This window comes from Lissotriton helveticus, chromosome 12, assembly GCF_964261635.1.
Source record: "Lissotriton helveticus chromosome 12, aLisHel1.1, whole genome shotgun sequence".
In the NCBI taxonomy this organism is placed as follows: Eukaryota; Metazoa; Chordata; class Amphibia; order Caudata; family Salamandridae; genus Lissotriton; species Lissotriton helveticus.
In genome coordinates, this window is record NC_136073.1 from 699,480,050 (window position 1) to 699,504,331 (window position 24,282).

The 24,282-nt window shown below is 46.2% G+C and overlaps 1 protein-coding gene across 7 annotated transcripts in view; it reads left to right on the top strand.

Annotated features, from left to right (window-relative positions):
• The window catches only part of CNOT1 (CCR4-NOT transcription complex subunit 1), a 1,826,813-nt gene that overhangs the window by 905,154 nt on the left and 897,377 nt on the right, over positions 1 to 24,282 (top strand). For all 7 annotated transcript variants that reach the window (XM_078668607.1, XM_078668606.1, XM_078668608.1 and 4 more), the window contains one exon: positions 5,858 to 5,982. In XM_078668607.1, the coding sequence (XP_078524733.1) occupies positions 5,858 to 5,982 (125 nt within the window). The remainder of the gene's footprint in view (positions 1 to 5,857; positions 5,983 to 24,282) is intronic.

Consider the following 24,282-nt stretch of genomic DNA (forward strand, 5'->3'; position numbering starts at 1 on the left):
GGTTGTAAGAGTGAGATGACGATCAAATCCAAGATCAATCCTAGAACACCCCATGATGGAATAGATACGTTCCAAGAAATAGTTATTGAAGAACTCAAAGGTCTACAGTCTGAGCCATTCAATTGGAGAAGGAGGAACTTAAGCAAGGAGGATTGGGCCACCATTCAAAATTTAAGAGAAGATGACAACATCATTTTTAAACCTAGTGATAAAGGTGGGAACATTGTTATTTTGAATCGCAACCAATATGAGGATGAGGCACTCTCCCAATTGAATAAGAAAGAGCATTACATTGAGATCAAAAGAGAGAAATATACTGAGAGTATCAAGACCTTCCATGATATGATTGGGAAATGGAAAGATGAAGGAATCTTGGATTTAAAGGACTGGGAAAATCTAAAATGTGAACATCCACAGATTGCAACATTTTATCACCTACCGAAGGTTCACAAGAGTAGGATATGGCCTCCTGGTAGACCGATAGTGTCTGCGAAAGAGAGTTTGCTAGAAAAAACCTCTAGTTACATTGACACTTTCATTGCCCCATTTGTAAAAGATCTTAGCTCGTATCTGAAAGATACGAAAGACTTTTTAAGGATTATACAGGATGTCAAATGGGAAGAGGACATGGTCTTGATAACATTGGACATTGCCAGCCTGTATACTTCCATTAGGCATGAGGATGGTTTGCTGGCAATGAGGAGTTTTTTGGACAATAGACCGATCAAATTTCGAAGCCACAACAATATGCTGATAGAATTTACGGACTTCTGCTTACGTAACAATATTTTTTTGTTCGCAGGTAAATTGTATCTACAACTGCAGGGGACCGCGATGGGCACGTGCTTCGCCCCCAGCTACGCGAATTTATTCGTGGGGTGGTGGGAGAAGCACGTGGCCTGGGCGGGGGAGAATGAGAAGTGGATGAATAGCATCGTTCTGTGGACCCGCTACATCGATGATCTTTTTTTGGTGTGGCGTGGTCCACAGTCGGAAGCAGAGAAATATATTGCTGACTTGAACAAGAACAGTCTAAATTTGAAATTCACCAGTAATATCAGTAAGAGTGAGGTCTTCTACCTTTACCTTCGGGTCCATGTGGAGAATGAATCTATTCAAACAGCGGTATATAGAAAACCCACTGCGGGTAATTCTATATTACACTCACAGAGCTATCATCCGCGCAGTGTCATTAATAACATTCCCCTTGGGGAGTTCTTGCGTTTGAAACGCAACTGCTCCACTAAACAGGAGTTCGAGGCAGCAAAGGAACAGGCAAGAGAGAGATTCACACAGAGAGGCTATGGGCAAGGGATCCTAGATAGAGCTGAAATGAAAAGCGACCAAATAGAGAGGAGTGACCTACTAAGTGATACGGTCAAATCCACAGATTCAAAGATCCGATTAATTACGGATTTTTCAGATAAATCCCCAGAAATTTTTAATATATTAAGGAAGAACTGGAGGATTCTGAAAGCAGACCCTGTAATCGGCAAATCTGTATCTGATTATCCCCTTGTCACCTATAGGAAGGGAAATTCCTTTAAAGACTTCCTGGTGAGTAGCCACTATGATAAAAAGAGGAAGAGAAAGAGTACTGTTTCTGGCTTCTATCCCTGCATGAAGTGCAAGGCCTGTAAAAATTCTCAGAAAGTCAAGGAATATCACATTCCAGGCAAGAAAACAAAGAGTAAGATCACCAAATTACTCAACTGTAATTCTGACTATACAGTGTATTGCTTGATTTGTCCCTGTGGACTGAAATATATAGGCAGTACTATAAAAGCTACTAAATTGAGGGTTCTCGAACATATGAGGGCGATCACAACAAAAGACCCCAATTACCCTGTAGCACGTCACTTCGAGCAGAAACACAATAGCAACAGCAACCTACTGACATATTTCATACTGGATCAGTTGGTCAGAACAGAGAGAGGGGGCAATTGGGTGAAAAAATTGAGAACCTTGGAATCAAGATTCATTATCCAGCTTCAGACCAAGGCCCCGGGTGGGATGAATAATGAGGAAGAGATGTGGACACATATCTAATCACCCCACCTTACTCTGTGTTGTTTTCTTATCCTGGATGTTGTATATATTTATTGAGGAATGCTTACTTCTCCCCATTACACTGTCAATATATCTTGTGAATGAATTTGTTATGATTCTTAGCCCATTCAGGGCATGACAACGGTGCAGGTTATGCACGCGAAATTTTGATGTGTGAACCTTTCCTGAGTATACCGATGTATGGTTTAATATGAGTTGAGAAGGCATCTAAGGTGTAATCAGAACCTATTTATGTGACACACATAGTATACATTATATTATGAGTTGAAATGTATTCAAAGAAAATGAATGAATTTGCAATACTTCTCTAATTGATCTGTAAATAGCTTGAATTTAACGTACAAATAATCTGAATGTTATTTTCATACAGCGTTATCCAAGGTATTATGGATATTGTCTTATAATTTGGTTCCATACATTTTTTTGTTACCATTATAAGATGGCCGCCGTGTAATTTTCGGCGAACTTCATGTGCCTTCTTTTGTGTTGTTGAGTGGTCAACACGTGACAGATGACTACTGTGCTGGTGTTCAAATAATGGTGTAATGCCAACGCGCGCTCACACTGACGAAGGCGGCAACGCCGAAACGAGTTTGTGAGCTCATTGCTTGTGCAGAGAAATTCTAATAAATAAATCTGGCTAAACCACGAGATACTGGCTCTGTGTGCTCTCGTTGGAGGTGTATCCCGAGGACTAGGACTGGGGGATTCCGGTGTTTAATATATATATATATATATATATATATATATATATATAGATATAGATATAGATATAGATATAGAGATATAGATATAGATATAGATATAGAGATAGAGATAGAGATAGAGAGATAGAGAGATAGAGATATAGAGATATATAGAGATATATAGAGATATATAGAGATATATAGAGATATATAGAGATATATAGAGATATATAGATAGGACCAAAGTCTGGTACAGTGTGTATAGAGTCACCAATCCCCAGAGGTTAAAGTGAGGTCTGACCTTACTCTCTAAAGTGGTAGCTTGGTCGAGCAGTAAGGCTGTACCAGAGGACAGTGTAAAGCAATTGTTGTACACACTCAGTCAGCAAAAGGTTTTACACACTCAAGAACTGAACTCTAGGGCAATTGTTTTTATATCCAAAGATATAGTTGTTTTATTTTAGAACCAACAGGTATCAAAATATCCTTTTATCAATATGAATGACTTTACGTAATTACTTTGCAGAACCGCAATAGACTTGGTAAATACAATAGTTACTGGGTTTGCAATAGGCAATACAATTCTAAACACAATTTAAAATTGAGCTCAATGGGTTTTTCTACATAAATACAGTCGATTAATTTCAGGATTACTTTTCTAACCACAGGACTGGATCCTGGATTCAGTCCCTGGGCCTAAGCTGTAAACAGTTAAGTAAAAGCGTTTTGGTTACAGTTGTAATTTTTAAAGGATATAAATGTATTTTCAAAGTTGACACTTTGAAACTTTTCAGAGAAAAACTAGCAATGTTATCCTATGGAAGGAAATTCAAGTCACAGGTAAAGTAGGTTCTCGTTACTTTTGTAATCCAGTTCTGGACTCCTAGGTTCAGCAATCGGACCTCTACCTAAGATAGGTAAGTAATTACGTTTCAGTAGTTGGTAAGATTTTTAAAGAATATTTGTAGCTTCCAAAAGTTGACAAAAATGAAATTTCAGAGAAAATCAGTCAATGGTTTCCCTATGGAAGAAAATGCAGGTAACTTGTAAGTACGGTTAAGATTACTTTTGCGGTTCAATACTGAACTAAAAAGTACATCACTGGCTTCTCTCCTCATCCCAGGTGAGTATTTCGGAAATCGTTATGTCGCTGATTTTAGAGGAATATTTTAAAGTTTCAAAAATCGACACTTAGAAGAAATTTCAGTGAAAACCAGTCAGTGTTAGACTATGAAAGGAAAGTGAGTTATCGGCTTTCAGGTGAGTATTCGACTTGTGAGGTTAAGGTTTTAGGCATAGACTCGGGGTTCTCCCAGGGTCAGAAAGGTACAGTTGTTACACCCTCAGCGGCACAGGGGCATCCGGGTGCAGGGAGAGTAGTCCCAATGGAGGGTAGGGAGCCTTTGGTTGGTGGCTGCAAGCAGGCAGGCCACTCGGCTGTGGGAGCTGAGCTCCTGGTCACTTACTTAGGGCAATTGGGGAAGTAGAGTAGGGTAGTAGTTGCACTTCCAGCGGCACTCTGGCTGCTGGGAGCAGGGTGCTTTTGAGCCGTCGGGCGCTCAATGTTATCCAGTTGGAAAGTTACAAGGTGAACAAAGGCTGCAGGCTCGGATACGGAAATTCTTCTGGTGCGACCACCGCTTCGAGAGGTAAGTTGGGTTCTTGGAGAAGAGGTGAGTACATTAACAACACGGTGGATGGGGGCCCTAGGGAAATTTAAAAGACCAGGCATAGACACACTCCCTATATACCTTGTAACACACACAAGTGTCTATGGGTCTGGGTGAAACCTAATATGATGCAAATTGAGCAACTCAACAAAGTGAAGAACAGAAAAAGTTAAAGTAACTAGTCCTGACCTGTCCCTAGAGAATAAGGATGCCAATCAGTCACCACTCAATACTTCCCTTCATCATTTGGGATTCCTTAAGGACCTTCCTTTATGCATGCTATGAGTGATATATGAGGATAAGATGGTACATCCTTCATCAACAAAGGTGGCCAGAGATGCCAATTGGGTTTTAGTTTCAACACAGCTTTTAGGGAAGGAACACAGGCCCAGGGCACCTGGCTGGCAGTAGCTCAGGGCACACTCAGTCAAAGCACATCAGCAGTACAGCAAAAAGTGGGGGCATACCAATGCAAGAAAGATGGCACTTTCTCACACAAAGTAAAAACCTTTTATACAATCAATTGTTCTGGATTGTCTGAGTGACATATTTTGCCTGTGTGTGTACAACACGTGCTTAACACTACCCTCTGATAAGCCTGGCTGCTCAACCACACTACCACAAAAGAGAGTAAGTTATTATGTACTTTAGCCTCTGCAGTACCTTTGGGGTTCCACTGGACTCGGTGCACACTATACCTTACTTTTGTATAGTATATACAGAGCCATCTTCCTACTAAGTTGAACGAGTAATTCATGAATGAATAAAGGAATTCTTTAAACTAATTGATTTATTGTGTATGCATGAACGCGTCCCTGAAATTTTGCAAAACTAAGGATTATGGGCTTGGGGAATATTTCCACACTTTAAATAGATTTTTATTTGTTACCCCATGAAAAGGTCTCTCAAAAAGCTTTCCCTTTTTGGTCTAGATCAGATGTCCTCTGTCCCCGAAGGTAGGCACTAAATTGACAGTTAGGAGTTCATTAGTATTTTGTACCTGGGGCACTTCGCTGATAATACCCATATAGAATATTTCTCCAAAACTACGCATTGTGCTCAGACCTCAGTCCTTTGAGACCGTTCCCATCAGTCACTAGATGCTGAGAAGCACGTCTTTGATACATGTTTTGTCAATGTCTGTGCTAAATGTAAACCTCATGTACTTCAGGTTTTTGCATCTAACACTGTTACGATTTAGTAAATGCTAACCAAGTTCAGGATGTTTCCTTTATTGCAAATAACCATAGTAGTTATTTCAGTATTCAAAGCTGCATTGACTGCCGTTGATTAGAAAAAGTATCATCACTTCCAGAAGACTTTGGCTGTCCTTATTCAGATCTGTTTTATAGTTTTGACATTGCCATACATCTGGTGGGTTTAGATCTGTTTTCACAAAAAATACAAAGTCTCTTTTCATCTCCTTTTCAGCTGACTTATCTCAAGTGTGGCCAGAAGCAAATCAGCACTTTAGTAAAGAAATAGATGATGAAGCTAACAGCTACTTCCAGCGTATCTACAACCATCCACCACACCCGACCATGTCTGTGGATGAGGTGAGTTTTCTTCCCCTGATTTACAGTTTAGATGTTTTGATATGGGTGTTTAAATACACCCAACACTGATGTAATAACCAATCTTTACTGATCTGAAGTATATCTTGGATTTTGCCAGCATAAGGGGCTCTCAGATTAAGGTAAAAGAGTGTAAAATGGACATATCCAATGTACAGAATGTTCTTCTACAGTTGGCTGAAGACTGAAGATGTTTTGATGTTTAATCCTGTTTGATGGTACTTTTATGTATAAAGGTTAGGTTACTTTCACAAGTTTTGCTTTTGCTCTTCTTAAAATGGACAACGTTCCAACGAGGTATAGTTTTAAAACAAAAATCAATTTCCTTACAGATGTACCTTGTTAATACAATACTTAATTGAATAAGAGAACAGAAGGGTAACCACATTGTATCAATTGGATGTAGTCAATATTGTATATGCATGTTTTATCAAAAACGGTATATAGTTACCTTAAGTACTCATAAATCCATAAGTAAACACTAAAAATTTTACTGACAACTTAGAAAGCAAAGAACCCAATAGTAAGTGACAGCAATAGCGGTAGACTCAAAGGTTTGACCACTTGCTTTAACTTCAGACTTACCGATCGTTATGCCACTGTACGTTAAAATGGTAACTGTAGCGGAAAATGCCAAACCAGGTTAAGCCATCAGTCTTGCACTCACTGCACCTGATGTGGTAAGTAGCTTTCTTCCATACTTCTACCTTTAGACTGTGTAGTTGGATTCTCTATAATGGAAGCAACTTATTTTTTTAGGTGCTTGATTTGATTACATTGGCTGCAGCATGTGCAACCACCACTGTATTGCTTCTCCTCTTTATTATGTAGGTATTTTGCTCCTGGTGCACACGTGGATTTATGCTCTATGTTGATTCTTGTTATTCAGTGAGTCTGAATTTTTTTACTGCTAGCCAATATGCATTTCATCTTCAAGCCTCTACCCTTTCCTTTACCTTTATTCTTTTTCCATCTTTTTTCGGGTAATGGCTCCATCTTTTCTCGAAGTGCTTTCCTTGCCACTAATTGTAACATTGAGCTTCACTTTAAATTATGTTTTCGTGGCATGTGAGCTGTAGATCACATGCTATGCATAGATTGCCATCTAGTATTGGGTCTGGATGTTTGTACTTTTTTTTGTTTGAAAAGTCCCTCCAATCATGAGGTAGATGACTCCTCCTTTCGGTGATAGTGGGCATGAACTCCATCCTTAGATTGTTTTTTTCCACCATCGGGTTCGGATATATATTGCTGCGATCCGGTTTGATCTGTTATCAGAGCCTTCAACGCGCAATCCACTACCCTAGACTTTATTATCGGTCGCGGTTCCCCATTCGACGCGTATCGTCTCACCTTGGAAAACCCTCAATCGGGAAAATCATGGCAGGCCTTCGGCCCTACACACGCCAACCTCTCTAGCAGTCGATGGAATGGACTCCCTTCAAGTTCTGTCCTGGGTGTCGTGCTAAATTTCCACGCACGGACTTGCACGAAGTGTGCTACCTCTGCCTGTCCCCGGAAAACGACTAGAAAGACTGTGCAGCGTTTCGATCGAAAAAGACTCTTTGTGACAGTCTGGCTTGACGCCACAAAATGCAACACCAGAGCGGCTCTGCACAGGACATCTGCGATGAAGATTCCGACACAGAACATCAAGCTCAAGTAGCTGAGGAGGAAGAACATATCTCCGTGTCTGAAGCCGACTCCGACATGGAAGAAGAGGAGCATGTTTCTTCGGGTCAGCGTACTGTGAGTAAAGATATCCCTTTGCCCCCTCTTGCCCAGCAGGCCTCTGCTCTGGGCACTATCAAGGGGTACCTTTCTGCCCTTTCCGCCTTAAGGCTACCTGATCAGCCTTCCTTGTTCAAATCCCCCATTGTAAATAGGTTTTTGAAGGGCATCACACACATGTTCATGTTCCTTTCGTGATGCCCCAGTGGGACTTGAATCTTGTACTTACTTACTTACCTAATGTGTGCTCCCTTTGAGCCGCTTCATAACTGTCCTCTCCGTCTTCTTACTTTGAAGACTGCTTTCCTGGTTGCCATCGCCTCTGCCAGGAGAGTGAGTGAGCTCCAGGCTCTTTCTTCTACACCTCCTTAACCTCTGTCCATCCGGACAAGGTTGTGTTGCGAACGAGACCCTCTTTCCTGCCCAAGGTTGTCACGGCCTTCCACATTGGGCAGGTAATTACCTTGCCCACCTTCTTTCCGCCTCTGCATCCCTCGAAAGAGGAAGAGAGGCTCCACTGTATGGACCCAAAACGTGCGCTCTCTTACTATCTGGATCGCACACTCCAGTTCCGCGTGGATGACCAACTCTTTGTTGGTTACGTGGGCGCTAAGAAGTGAAAGGCGGTGCACAAGCGGACCATCTCTCGGTGGATCATCTTGTGTATCCAGGCATGTTGCTCCTTGGCTACGAAGGAGCCCCCTGTTGGATTGCCGGCTCATTCCACTCTGGCCACGGCGACTACCACCGCCCTGGGCCGAGGAGTGCCCTTGCTTGACATTTGCCAGGCAGCTACGTGGGCCTCGCTGCACACGTTTGCATGACACTACTGCCTGGACAGCCAAGTCCGGAAGGATGGCTTCTTTGGCCGTTCCGTCCTCCAGTACTTTCTGGTGTGATTATTGGTTCGCAGACCCACCACCGGGGTTGGTATTGCTGGGGTATCTATTCTAAGGTAAGGAATCTATCACTAACGTGTCTCTTTCAAATGCGTAAGTTACTACTTGTGTAACGATATATCTGTAAGAGACATTAGTTAGTGATAGATTCCTTACCGACCCACCCATCCTCCCGTTCTGCGAACCGATATCTAGGGTTAAGGTCATTCCCTTTCAGGGCCCTAGTTTCATTCCACCAGTGTTCGTTCTATCATGGCTCTGTGTATCTGGCGCGGAAAAGCTGTGTATCAGAACTGACGTCAGCGCGCATGAATGGCGTCTAAGTACTCAGACGTCATTCCGGCGCTAACTACGCCGACGACTGACGCAGAGCCGCGGACAACGCCTGCCGGCGCGCAGGGGTATTGCTGTGCAAAATTTTCCGGATCCAGTCTGACGCCTGGGGATATTTTAAGGTAAGGAATCTATCACTAACTAATGTCTCTTACAGATATATCGTTACACAAGTAGTAACTTGTGCATACTTTCTAATTCCCAAAAAGAACTGCTCTCCCAGGCCTTTACTAGACCTCAGAAAACTAAATCTGTACATTTAGTTGGACCACCTTCACATGGTTCACGCCAACCGGTGATCCCACTCCTTCAGCAAGGCGACTTTCTGTCCACTCTGGACTTAAAGGATGCCTACTTATATATTCCCATTCACCTTGCTCACCGAAAATCTCAGGTTTGGGGTGGACGGCCAAGATTGGCAATTCAAAGTTCTCCAATTCAGAGTAACTACAGCACCCAGGATTTTCACCAAATGCCTGCCAGTTGTCTTAGCTCATCTAAGACAGCACGTTCACGTCCTCCCCTGCCTAGACGATTGGCTAATAAAAGCCAACTTGCAGCAAAGCGGCTACAGCACACTCTAAAGACAGTCCAACTGCTTCACCACCCTGGGTTCACTGTACACCTAACCAAATCTCATCTCCAACCGTCCAACACACAAGTGTATCTAGGAGCTACAATAGACATTTAGAAAGCTCTGGTGTGTCCCAACCCAGTCAGAATCCGCAACATGCAGACTCTAATATCTGTTTCAGCCTCAACACTCGTTACCAGCTCGAGTGTTCATGTAGTTGCTAGAAATGGAGTCTTGCATTTTAGTCGTTCCTTCGCAAGACGCCAAATGTGTCCCCTACAGGAATGCTTGGCACGTCAGTGGAACCAGGCTCCAGGCCAGTTATCATATCTAGTGTTGGTGGATGGCCACACCGATCGCTCTCTGCAGTGGTGAAACATAAAAAAACTTTCCAAGGGGCGGCCATTCCTCGACCCAGTTCTCCACAGATAGTGCTAACAGCAGATGCATCGCTCTCTGGTTGGGGAGCATCTTCAAGACAGACCATTCAGGGCATGTAGACTCTGCAACAAAAACAAATCCACATAAACTATCAATTTTTCTAGCATTGAAAGCATTTCAACTTCATCTAGTAGGCAAAGCTGTCCTAATTCGTTAAGACAATGACAGCAATGTACTACATAAAAAAAACAAGGGGGGTACACACTCTCCAGCTCTCCCAACTAGCCGAGAGCTTCTGGAGATGGGCCATACCTCACAAAATATACCTCCTTGCAGAACACCTTCCAGGAATAAATAACCAGATTGCAGATCCGCTCAGTCATCAACTACAACAGATTTATGATCACTCACAATCTTCTTGCTGAGATCCATGGAGATATGACATCCGGATCCTAGTCATCTCAACCTTGCGATCTGGCACCTGAAATCTTAGAGTTTGGCTATCTTAATCTTCTGCCAGACAGCATGAATATTATCAAGGAGGCTAGGTGCCCTACCACAAGTGGAAGCGGTTTGTGATTTATTGTAACAATCAAATCAATCTGCTCGATGCATCTGAAAAAAACATGTTAGTGATAGATTCTTTACTTTAGAATTACCCCCAGGCATCAGACTGGATCTGGAAAGTTTTCGTCAGCAGTACCCCTGCGCGTCAGTAGGCGTCGTCGTGCGGCTCCACGTATGCCGCTGGCATCGTAGTCGCCAAGATGATGTAGCTGGAACTAATTAGACAAAACCCACCCGCGCTGACGTCAGCTGTTCGAGGCATGTGGGCTGCTAAATTCATCTTATGCATAGATCGCCGCCTAGTGTTGGGTCAGGATGATTGCACATTGTTGTCCTGGAAGAGTCTTCGAAGTATCACGAGATAGGTGGCTCCTCCCCTGGACTACAGTGCGCATGGGCATCGACTCCATCCCCAGATTGTTTTTTTCCGCCATTGGGTTCGGATGTGGTTTCGACGTCTCCGTGTCGGAACCGATAAACTTTGATCTTAAGGCCAAAAGGCCTTTGTTACCTGCGTCGGTATTGTTTGCGTACGGTCTCGAGCGTCGTCCGACTCTCTAAGCCGGATATCTACGGAGTCAAGTAACTCCTCGGACATCGAGGCCCTCTCGTCGCAGCAAGACCCGACGAACTTGACATGGAGCGGAGCCCGTTCAAGTTCTGCCCCGTCTGTGGATCCAAATATCCACACATCGATGTGCATCCGGTCTGTAATAAATGCCTGTCGCCGGACCACAACGAAGAAAACTGCATGGCCTGCTCTCAGTTCAGGTCCAAGAAGACGCTCAAGCATCGGCGCGCGGCGCGCCTGGAGGCCCAGCGAGCGACACCGGCACCCGACAACATATTAGACGACCCCGCGGAGGAAGGCGATAGCCATCATCTCCAGATTTCGCCACCGTCGACGGAGGTCCAGGCCGATCCAGAGGAATACATCGAAGGACAGGCCCCAGACCTTGAATACGTCGAGGAGGTAGGGGACGACGAAGAAGTTTATGGGGCCGCGGAAGATAGCTCAGAGGAGGAGCTATGCCCCGATGTCTACATTATTCAGGCTCAGGTCACGGGATCGCCACTCGGCCTTACCCACGACCCTGCACCGCTATCCCCGGCCCCGCCTTCTGGCCCGGCCACGGACACTCAAGCGGAGCCGCCATTGCCCGTATCGAAACCGAAACCTTCGGATTCTACGGCACCCAAGATGGCCGACGTCCAGCCGAAATCGAAACCGAAACCTGCGGAATCGACAAAACCTAAAATGGCCGACGTACTACAAAAAATATCGAAGCCTGCTCCTTCATCGACTCCGTCGCCCTCCGACCCACAAAAGTCGAAGAAGGCTGTTGAGTCGACAGCGCCGCAGAAGGTGCACAAGGAACCCTCCTCCAAGAAGGCCGTCCATCAGGCGTCGACCACGGTTGCTCCGGCGCGGACATCTAAACCTCTTGACACGCCTTCGGATGCTACTACGGCGCCGTCAAGTAAACGCCCAGTCGACCCAAAGTCGACTAAAAGCCACGACCCAAAGGCCGCTCGCTCAACGCATCGGCACAAGGATGCCGGATCTGCAGCAACGGCGTCGGCGCAAAAGCCTTCAACGGAGCCGCGACACATTGCAGCCGAAGATTCGTCGACGCAAATACCGTCGACACCAAGGGACTCCGACGCCACCGAACATCGGCCGTCGGCTACAAAACCCTCTACCTCCTTCACAAAGCAGGTTACAGACTCCCTGAAACGTATTCGGGAGAAGACTTTGTCGTCCACGACTTCCACGCCATCGGCTCCAAAATCGGTGGACACACCTCCGAAGTCCTCGAGCAAGCTTCTTTACACTCTGCCACCGAAGGTGGCCCCAAAGGCCTTTGCAACAACGTCGGTTTCAAAACCGTCGGATCCGTCGACGCCAAAGAGCCGCTCGGATCAATATCAAGCCTCAGAGGACCAATCTGAGCATTGCATCGATGCCCAAACAGGGAAATTGACCCTTTATAAGAGGAAAATCACTTCCCAACCACTGGAATCCTATGTTATTCCACTGAAGAAGAAGAGGCCAGCACAGGACATTCCTTCCCTTATTGAGCCTATTCTGCCACCACCGAGAAGGAGTCCATCACCTTCCCCTAACCAATCAGGAGGAGAGGATGATGAACAAGAGGACCAATACAATTTCCCAGTTGGCAATGACCCTGATGTTCAGCAGGACTCGTATGACGACACTGGGGACCAAGGTGGACATCAGGTGGTACAAGATCCACAGGGTTTTGGGGCACGTACATCTCCAACAGAGGATTCTGCAGCATTTAATGCTTTAATCGAACGGGCAGCAGCAAATCATAATGTGGACATGCATGCTGACCCGGGGGAGGAAGACTTTTTGTTTGACACTTTCTCTGTCTCAGAAAGAACAGTTAAAATACTTCCTATGCTTAAAGGTGTCCTTAAACATGCCCCAGAGATCTTTAAGGAACCTACCAGGGCGAGAGTGGTGAACCCACGTATCGAGAAAAAATACAGGCCAGCACCTGGAGATCCTGCATATATTCGAGGACAGTTGCCTCTGGACTCGTTGGTGGTCGCCAATGCCCGCAAGAGGGCAAACTCCCAAACCACGGGTGAAGCTCCTCCCCCAGACAAGGAGTCGAAAGTGTTTGAGGCATCGGGCAGGAGGGTGGCGGCGCAGGCTGCCAATGTATGGCGTATTGCAAACACACAGGCACTATTGGCACGATACGATTGGGCGCATTACGACACCCTAGAACAGCTCCTTCAACACCTACCTGATGAGTTTAAGGAAGCAGCCGAAATGCTCATACAAGAGGGAAAGCTTATCTCCAACGCTGCAATAAAGTGTGCACTTGATGTGGCAGATACAGCGGCTAGGGGGATTAACACTAGCGTCATGTTGAGGCGACAAGCTTGGCTTCGCATATCTGGATTTAAGCCTGACATCCAAACTACAATCCTCAACCAGCCGGTCAATCCTGAAAACTGTTTGGTCCAGATGTAGACACCACCCTTGAAAAAATTAAAAAGGACAACGAGACTGCTAAGTCCATGGGGGCGCTTCAGTCACAACAATTCAGGGGAAACACTTTTGGTCGCTCAGGAGCACGTGGTGTTACCAGAGGACACTTGGGTCAACAAACACAATTCGCAAAGGGTGGTGCGCAATCCTCGTACCCCAAGCAGGGTAGAGGAGGTTACAGAGGTATAAGTGCCAAGGGCAGAGGCAGAGGGAACAACAACTCCCGTACCTCTGATGCCAACAAACAGTGACTCTGTCTCTGCCCCCCGACCATACCACACCTGTCGGGGGGAGACTCCAGCAGTTCCTGCCAATCTGGACGTCCATCACCACAGACAGGTGGGTGAGAAAACTTATCCAGTACGGTTACTGTTTGGAGTTAACATCCACTCCTCCCAACATTCCCCCAAGACACCGTCCTATGTCGGCAGAGCACTTGCACTTATTGCAGCAGGAAGTACTGGTGATGCTGCAAAAAGGCGCCATCGAGCTCGTACCTGTAGAAGAGGAAGGCACAGGGGTCTATTCCCTGTACTTCCTCATCCCAAAAAAGGACGGATCCCTCAGACCTATTCTGGATCTACGCCCCCTCAACATGTACATACTGTCAGAACACTTTCACATGCGGACACTGCAACAAATCCTTCCCCTGCTCAATCAAGGGGACTTCCTAGCAACCTTGGACCTAAAGGATGCTTATTTCCACATCCCACTCCACCCATCCCACAGAAAATACCTCAGGTTTACCATTCAAAACAGGCACTATCAGTTCAAAGTCCTACCCTTCGGGGTGACTACTGCCCCCAGAGTGTTTACAAAGTGTCTGGCGACAGTGGCGGCGCACCTCAGGAGACAGAAAATACATGTCTACCCGTATCTAGACGACTGGCTTGTTCAAGCAAAGTCGGAACAACAGTGCGCCGCGGACATGTCCCACACTATTCAACTCCTTCACAGCCTGGGGTTCTCGCTAAACTACCCGAAGTCGCACCTTCAACCAAACCATGTGCGGCAGTATCTGGGCGCGACAATAAACACCCTGACTGCTATGGCTCAGCCAAACCCAGTCAGAATCAACAGCATTCAGTCGCTGTGCCAAAAGTTCAGACCGCAACACTCCCTGCCAGCGAGAGTGTTCATGCAGTTGATAGGCATGATGGCCTCCTGCATCTTCATAGTCCTGCACGCGAGGTTGCACATGCGCCCGCTCCAAGAATGCTTGGCAAATCAGTGGGCACAGGCTCGGGGACAGGTGACAGACCTAGTGTTGGTGACCGGTCGGGCATACAACTCTCTGCATTGGTGGAATCCACACAACCTTTGCAAGGGACGACCGTTCCAAGAGCCAGTGCCACAGATAATCCTAACAACGGACGCATCTCTCCAAGGGTGGGGAGCTCATGTGCTCCACTACACTGTGCAGGGACTGTGGTCCACCCAGCAGCAGAAGTTGCACATCAACTACCTGGAGTTGATGGCAATCTTCATGGCGATAAAGTCCTTCAAAGTACATTTGTGCAACAAAGTCGTGTTGATCCGGACGGACAACATGACCGCCATGTACTACATCCAAAAGCAGGGAGGTACTCACTCACCACAACTGTCTCATCTGGCTCAGAGCATGTGGAAGTGGGCCATTCAGAGGAACATTTTCCTCATGGCGGAACACCTCCCGGGCAAGGACAATCAGATGGCGGATATGCTCAGCAGATACAGCCATCAAATGCACGAGTGGGAGATACATCCATCAGTACTCCACCCGTACTTCCAGCAGTGGGGTCATCCAGAGATAGACCTGTTTGCCACAAGGGAAAACGCAAAATGCCAAAGTTTTGCCGCCAGGTTCCCTCACCCGGAATCGCAAGGGAATGCGATATGGATGAACTGGTCAGGCAAATTTGCGTACGCTTTTCCCCCAGCGCCTCTCATTCCGCTGGTGGCAAGAAAGCTAAAGCAACACTCGATGACTCTCATCCTGGTTGCTCCAACATGGGCACGCCAACCATGGTACACCACGTTTCTAGAACTTTCCGTGGTACCGCATCAAAGGCTGCATCTCGCATCCCGGCTCTTGACGCAGAACCATGGCGACATTCAGCATCCAGATCCGCGACAGCTCAATCTGGCGATCTGGCTCCTGAAGTCTTAGAATTTGGCTACCTCAACCTGCCTCCAGAATGCATGGACATCATCCGGGAGGCAAGAAAGCCCACTACCCGAGCTTGCTATGCAGCAAAATGGAAGCGGTTTGTCATGTACTGTACAGACAACAATATCAACCCGCTGGATGCATCCATTCCTAACATCATCTGCTATTTGTTACATCTTTACAAATGCAATCTAGCGTACGCTTCCATTCGGATACATTTATCCGCCATAGCGGCTTATCTCCAGAATAGGCAACACCTCTCTGTTTTCAGGGTGCCTGCCATTAAAGCCTTCCTAGAAGGACTGAAGCGAGTCATTCCTCCAAGAAAACCACCAGCTCCAGTGTGGAACCTCAATGTGGTCCTCACTAGGCTGATGGGCCCACCTTTTTAGCCACTGCACTCCTGCGAAATTCAGTTTCTCACATGGAAAGTGGCTTTTCTCATTGCTATCACATCGCTCAGACGTGTAAGTGAGCTGCAGGCGCTCACAATCCAAGAGCCATTCATCCAGATACATTCCAACAGGGTAGTGCTCCGCACTAACCCCAAATTCCTTCCTAAGGTGGTGTCACAGTTTCATATCAACCAAACTATTGACCTGCCTGCATTCTTCCAAAACCCACAAACAGTAGCCGAAAGAATGCTTCATACATTAGACGTTAGGAGGGCGCTAATGTACTACATTGACAGAACACAACACTTTAGAAAGACACAACAACTTTTTGTTGCCTTCTCAGCACAGCACAAAGGCAACCCCATTTCCAAAGCAGGAATAGCCAGATGGATTGCTAAGTGCATTCAAATCTGTTATCAAAAGGCTAAACGTACTTTAACAATACCCCCAAGGGCGCACTCCACACGCAAATTGGGGGCCTCCATGGCTTTCCTGGGGAACATTCCCTTAGAAGACATTTGTAGAGCAGCCACATGGTCTACACCACACACATTTACCAAACATTACTGTGTAGATGTGCATTCAAAACAGCAAGCAGCTGTAGGACAGGCTGTTCTCAAGACACTTTTTCAAGCTTCTGCAGCTGGCACGGGCAACCGCCGTTAATGGAGGGACTGCTATGTATTCTATGCATAAGATATGAATTTAGCAGCCCACATGCCTCGAACTGAATATGCTACTTACCAGTATGCATCTGTTCTTGGCATGTAGGGCTGCTAACATTCATATCGCCTGCCCTCCTCCCCGGTGCCCGTAGCGGCTGCAGATACTCTCTCTATATTCATCATTAGCATGGACATCCTTTACACTATTTCACTCCATCTCTGCCACAATGGCTAAAAACAATCTGGGGATGGAGTCGATGCCCATGCGCACTGTAGTCCAGGGGAGGAGCCACCTATCTCGTGATACTTCGAAGACTCTTCCAGGACAACAATGTGCAATCATCCGGACCCATCACTAGGCGGCGATCTATGCATAAGATATGAATGTTAGCACCCCTACATGCCAAGAACAGATGCATACTGGTAAGTAGCATATTCATTTTCTTTGTCCGAGCCAGCAAGCCCAGATCGGGAGAGAGCCATACCCCCAGTCAATTTTTGACTGAATTATTTTTGCGACTTTAGTCTGTTTTTTGAGTCATTGACTCCTGGTGTATAGGGATGCTCGGTTGTAAGTCTTGCGCGGCTTGTCCCCGCACGATGTCTGTGACGGACCAGCACCGTGAGTCTCTACTGCCTGGGGCGTGACCACTATTCCTAGTCATGCCCTGAATGCTGGGCCATGGCTCCGAAAACTTTGCGGGAGCAGTTCCGAAAGTTGCTGGAGGCCCGGGAGTCTGCTTCGCACATCAGAATCAGGTAAGGCAAAGCAGAAGAAGTCAAAGAAGGGTCATTGCTCTTCGCCTAGCCTGTCAGCGTGACATGGCTGAGGGTGCGGGTGATGTCACCCGCGCGGAGCCTGCGCAGTTGCCCACGACCTACCTGCCATTCCCGGGTCAGTCGGTGACCCTGGCCCAGCTGCAGGACTTTGTCAGCCATGGCCCGCCTTTTTGGCCCATTGGTTCCCGCCGGCATGCCTTTGGTCCCCGTGGGTCTGACTGGGGGGGGTCCTCGCTCCTCTTTGTCGCTGGCTCCGGCCCAACGTCGTTGACTGCTTCAGTCTCGATGCCGGGAGATCCCCAATGGATCCTTGCATGGATCCCAGCTGATGTCGGGTGGCCTTGTACCACCAGTGTTGACCACCCCGTGGCTGCCGTCCCCGACTTCCACCCCCACGTGGAGACTGCTCCGGACTGGTGTCGATCAACACCAATGGGGAATTTCTATCCCTTTCTCCATTCGCCTCCCTCTTTTCTGGCCTCCTTGGCTGGTTGGGGAGAACTGGGAGGGGTCTGAGGACCCTCTCGCAGCCCAGTGCGAGTTTGACCCGGACCGGCAAGAGGATTTTCGAGGATGCAGGTGACATGGATTATACTCCTTAACCTGGCACACTGTCTCCTTATACCGTGGCTGCGGAGGAAGGTGGTACATATTCTGTTGTATTGCGTAGAACAGCCGAGGCTCTCCACCTCGAGCTCCCTACGGTGGCCCTCGGGACTAACCTCCTGACAGAAGTGCTCCGGCCAGCGTCTTCCTCAACGGAGCCGCTGCTGCCCTTTAATGACGCACTTTTGGATGTTCTTTTGAGCACCTGGTCGAGGCCCAAGACAGGGGCGCCTGTAGATAAGAACGTGGCCAGACTCCATCGCTCGGCCCCGGGCTACCCCATGTTCCTCTCTCAAAACCCAAGCCCTGAGAGCTTTGTCGTCTAAGCCTCTGCCTCTTCAGCGCATTCCCTTCCACACCTCTGGACAGGGAATCCAAGAAATTGGAACAGTTTGGGAAGAAAAATGTGTTCGAGGCATATGAGCTGCAGATCGTACACTTTGCATTAGACCGCCACCTGGTGTTGGGCTCGTATGATTGCAGGTTGTTGTCTTCTTGGAAGTCACGAGATAGGTGACTCCTCCCTTGGACAATACTGCGCATGGGCATCGGCTCCATCGATAGATTGTTTTTTTCCGCCACTGGGTTCGGATGAAAGTTTCTCCACTCCGGCTAGAAAAACACTTTTCAGGAACTTTGAAGCGCAAAAACTTCCTAAACTAGTTTCGACATAGAGTACAATAACTTTCTACGTCATCCGCTCCATTCCCGTCATTGACGCGGGCTGTTGGGCCAATCGACGCCGCGCGGCCTACACCTCATGGACAGAACTCCGTTCAAAAGATGCCCGAAATATCGAGCAAAGTTCCCACATAGTGACCACCACGAGGTTTGCAACCTCTGTCTATCACCGGAACACGAGTCCACCTGTACAGCTTGTGCCTCATTCCGATCGAAGAAAACTATCTGGGATCAGAGGGCCCGAAATTAGATCAGCCCCAGAACCAGAAGATATCTTCGACGACTAAGTTCCACTCGTCCCCGAAGAGAATTCGCCTGATCTCCAGATCGTATCCGAGGCAGACGACTCGGATGACTCCATTCCATCGGGTCAGGGCGTGAGTACTAGTGCCCCTGCACCACATACACTGCCCAAACCGAAGGCAAAGGTCAGCACTCAGCCCAAAGGGCCCAGTCGAGACTGAATACCTGCTTCAAAAGCTCTGCCTTCCGGCCCGGCTCCGAACAAACTAACTAAGCCTTCCGGTGCTTCGACACAGAGCAAGCCGCATGTGCCAATTCCACCTATTCTTTTGGCCCCAAAACCCAAAGATCCTTCGACACCGAAGCCAAAAGACCCTTCGGCACCGAAGCCTAAAAACATACCGGCACCAAAACTTAAAACTGCACCGGTGCCGAAACCGAAAGAAGTCCCGGCCCGGAAGCCGTCCACTTCTAAATATAAAGATGCAAAGCCAGCGTCCGACGCCTCGACACTGATGAGAACAGCTACTGCACCAAAAACACCCTCTTCAGTGCCAAAACCCACGAGGCCTGTTTCCGAGGCTCATAAACCCTCGACCACGCCTAACAAGCCGAAAACACCTTCGGCACTGAAAACTTTGCCACAGGTCGTTTTACCACCTCCCAAGGCTAAGGATACAAGGCAACCTCTGTCGGAGCCGAAAAAATCGACGCCTAAGAAGGTTGTAGATGAGGAAGTACTTTTTACACCAGATCCTCGACAAAAGAAGATCTACATAAACCCAAAGACAGGTCATGTAGGTGCTATACCTCCCAAAAAGAGGCCAGCAGATACTCCACCCACACCTGTAGTGCCTGCCAAGAAAAAGGACTGTGCTAAGTCTCCTGCACCCTCCCTCTCCTATACCTCCTTCCACTCCTGTTCTTCCTCACATTTCACCTCAAATCTCTCCTGTACATTCTCCAGTACCATCACATTCACCTCAGCATACTGATGATGAATATGATATAGGTGGAGGGGATGATGTAGGAGAACCTGATTCATACCCTGTAGATGAGGGTATGTGGGATTTTTCTAACCCTAAAAATGTACCAGGGGATTTTACAAACCCACAAAATGTGCCCGACATTCCTGATCCCCAGTCATATCCAACCAAACCTTCTCCTCCAGAAGATATTGGTTTTAGTCCTCTTAAACAGAGCTGCTGTTTACCATGGTGAAGCGCCCCCACCTGTATAAAGATCAGGCAACAGACCTTATACAGGAAGGTAAACTAATATCCAATGCCTCTATAAAATGTGCACTAGATGTCGCAGACACAGCATCTAGAGCTGTAAATACCAATGTCGTACTCAGAAGACATGCGTGGTTACGCATTTCGGGGTTCAAACAAGAAGTGCAAACCACTATTTTGAACCAACCATTTAATCAGAACCAATTATTTGGCCCAGAAGTAGACGCTACACTTGAAAAGATAAAAAAAGACACGGACACCGCAAAGTCTATGGGGGCTTTACAGTCCACACAAGCTAGGGGTTCCTTTCGTCGCTCCTTCTATAGAGGAGGCTCCAAGCAAACTGGAGCAGATACTACCAATTCAATTCAATTTATTAAAGTTTTGGAACTCCAATGAGGTCCACTTAAAATTTACACACCAATTAATACATAAAGTGCAATAAAACCATGTGGTAATGCAGCGGAAACAAGATAATAACATTTTTCAAAATACAACAGTTTCAATGGATAAAAGTTTGGGATTTAGCGGCCAGCAATGAGGAAACCGGGCATATCCAGAATTGCGCAGATTGCAAATAGAAAGCAACCGAGACAACGTAAAGCACTTTCGAGAAACAAGGTTTAGAATTAGCAGCAAACAGTGAAAGAACAGAGCATTTCCTGAACTGGGCAAATAACTAGTAAAAGCAGCCTAATCATGTGCAAGTTTAACATTTGGGATAAAAAATTAAATAAGCACAGCCTACAAAATAAGGACCAAATAGTGCAAAGTACATTTCAAGATACAACAGTTTCAAGAAATAAAAAGTTTGGGATCCAGCAGCCAACAATGAGGAAATAGGGCATTTCCAGAATTGTGCAGAAAGCAATTAGAAAGCAACCGAGACAACGTAAAGCACTTTAGAGGAACAAAGTTTAGAGATTGCAGCAGAAAATTAGAGAACTGAGCATTTCCTGAACTGTGCAAATAACAAGTAAAAGCAGCCTGATCATGTGCAAGTTTTTAATTTTTTGTAATAAAAAATTAAATAAGCACAGCCTATAAAAAAAGGACCAAATAGTGCAAGATACATTCATAATCAAGAAAGGATAATATGACTAAGAAAAAGATCAGCTGTTTTAAGAATTAAATCTCACTTGAAAAATATTTAGTTAAAATATGTACATAAATTCCCTAAAGAAGTTAAACAATTTTGCACTAACAGCTTAATTTTTGGGGTTAAAAAGAAAGTTGCGAGCTGAGGCTACGTCTTTAATACCATTTTGTAAAAACTTCGGCCTAAGAAAAAGACAACGGTGCAAGTCCAGTGCCGGGCAAACAAACAAAACATGATCGAGGTTCTGGATACTCGGCTCACAGAGATTGCAATTTTTTTCGTTTTTTGTATTCTGGGACCAATGTGCTGTTAGATCATTTAGAGGTAGGAGATTAAATCTAAATAGGGCAAACCAGCGTCTTATTCCATGGTCTAGGTCCCAGGTTAAATATTTCTGGGGCATTTTCGGGGAAGTAGACCTTATTATTTTTCATCTCTCCTTAGTATTACATAGCACAATATCTCTATTGAAGCTGATCCTTCCACTTGAAATTTTAAAAAGGATTTAAATTCTGTTAGCGGGAGGGAAATCATAGATACTTCCTCAACACCAAAAATGTTTAAGGCCAAAGAGAAATCTCGACCTAAAGAGTATTTCCCCCCTATACCAGCAAAAATTTCCTTACACATAAAACCTCTTAGATACTACCACATCTTTCAAGTCACACACACAAACATCCTCTAACAAGGGATATTTTAGAGGAGGATACAGAGGCAACAAAAGGTCGCGGTAACAGCAACCAATCCTCTAACGCAACAAAACAGTGTCTTCCCTCTTCTCCCCTAACAGCATTCCACTCCTGTCGGGGGCAGATTAACGCAGTTCCTGCCTGTCTGGCACTCCATTACAACAGACAAGTGGGTAAGACCGATTATCGAACATGGCTACTGCCTAGAACTTACAGCAACCCCTCCGCACATACCTCCCAGGCAGCGTCCAATGTCCACAGACCATCTCACTCTGCTTCAACAAGAAGTTCCATCACTTCTACAAAAAGATGCAATTCAACTAGTTCCTTTAGAAGAACAAGGAACAGGGGTTTATTCGCTATACTTTCTAATTCCCAAGAAGGACGGGACACTGAGACCAATTCTTGACCTCAGGCCACTCAACCAGTACATTCAGTCAGATCATTTTCATATGATCACTCTGCAACAAGTGCTCCCACTACTACAGCAGGGCGAATTCCTTTCGACATTAGACGTAAAGGACGCCTACTTTAACATTCCTATACATCCTGCCCACAGGAAGTATCTAAGGTTTGTAATACAGGGTCAGCACTATCAGTTCAAAGTCCTTCCCTTTGGTGTCACAACAGCACCTCGGGTGTTCACAAAGTGCTTAGCAGTAGTAGCGCCACATCTCAGAAGACAGCAAATTCATGTCTTCCCTTATCTGGACGATTGGCTCAAAAAAGCCAAATCATTCAACCAATGTGTGCAACACACACATCAGACAATTCAAACATTGCACATCTTGGGGTTCACCATAAACTACACCAAGTTGCACCTCCAGCCTTCGCATGTACATCAGTATCTAGGAGCTGTAATAGACACTGCAACAGCCCTAGCTTATCCCAGTCCAGCCAGGGTACAAAGCATTCAAGCCTTAGTTTCCACTTTTCACTAACAACACTCTCTCCAAGCCAGAGGGTTCATGAGACTAATGGGCATGATGGCATCTTGCATCTTCATAGTACCACACGCAAGATTGCAAATGCGACCATTACAGGAATGCCTAGCACAGCAATGGAACCAGGCTCAAGGTCAACTAACAGACCTGGTGTTGGTGGACAGCAGCACACATCGCTGTCTGCAGTGGTGGAACACCAAAAACTTAACAAAAGGGCGGCCGTTGCTCGAGCCTGTTCCACAAGTAGTGTTCACTACAGACGCATCCCTCACAGGATGGGGAGCCCATCTTACATCATACGACTCCGGGTCAATGGAACAACCAACAAAAACTGTTCCATATCAACCATCTAGAGCTGCTAGCAATATTCTTAGCACTCAAGTCGTTCCAACTTCAAGTACGGAACAAAGCTGTCTTAATCCGGACGGACAATATGACAACCATGTACTATATACAAAAACAGGGGGGGGGCACACTCTCTGCAACTGTCCCAGCTCGCACAAAACATTTGGAGATGGGCCATTCCTCAAAACATACATCTGCTAGCAGAACACCTTCCAGGAGTTCACAATCAGATAGCAGATCTGTTAAGTCGGCAGTCACAACAGATTCACAAATGGGAACTACATCCACAAGTTCTTCAACCATTCTTCCAAATGTGGGGGCATCCACACATAGATCTGTTTGCCACCCACGACAATGCAAAATGCCCGACCATCGCCGCCAGGTTTCCCCACCCACTGTCCCAAGGCAATGCGATATGGATGAATTGGTCCGGCAGATTTGCATACGCTTTTCCGCCTCTCCCACTCATTCCACTAATAGTGCGCAAGCTCAGACAACAGTCTCTCAAACTGATACTAGTAGCTCCCACATGGGCTCGCCAGCCGTGGTTCACCACACTACTAGATCTGTCTCTGGTTCCACATCAAATGTTACAGCTCACACCATCACTGTTAACACAGAACCATGGAGAAATCGGACACCCAAACCAACTGAATTTGGTGATCTGGCTCCTGAAGTCTTAGAGTTTGGTTATCTAAAGGTACCACCAGATTGTATGAATATCATCAAAGAGGCTAGGAAACCCACTACCAGAGCGTGTTATGCCGCTAAATGGAATAGGTTTGCAATCTACTGCAAAAATGACATTGATCCACTGGATGCTTCCATCCAAAATATCTTAAAAACATATAACTTCAAAACCCCAATTTCAACTTTTCGTTATATCCTAATGCCTGTTAACCAGTGCCGTAAGGAAAGTATACTTAAAATGTACTTTT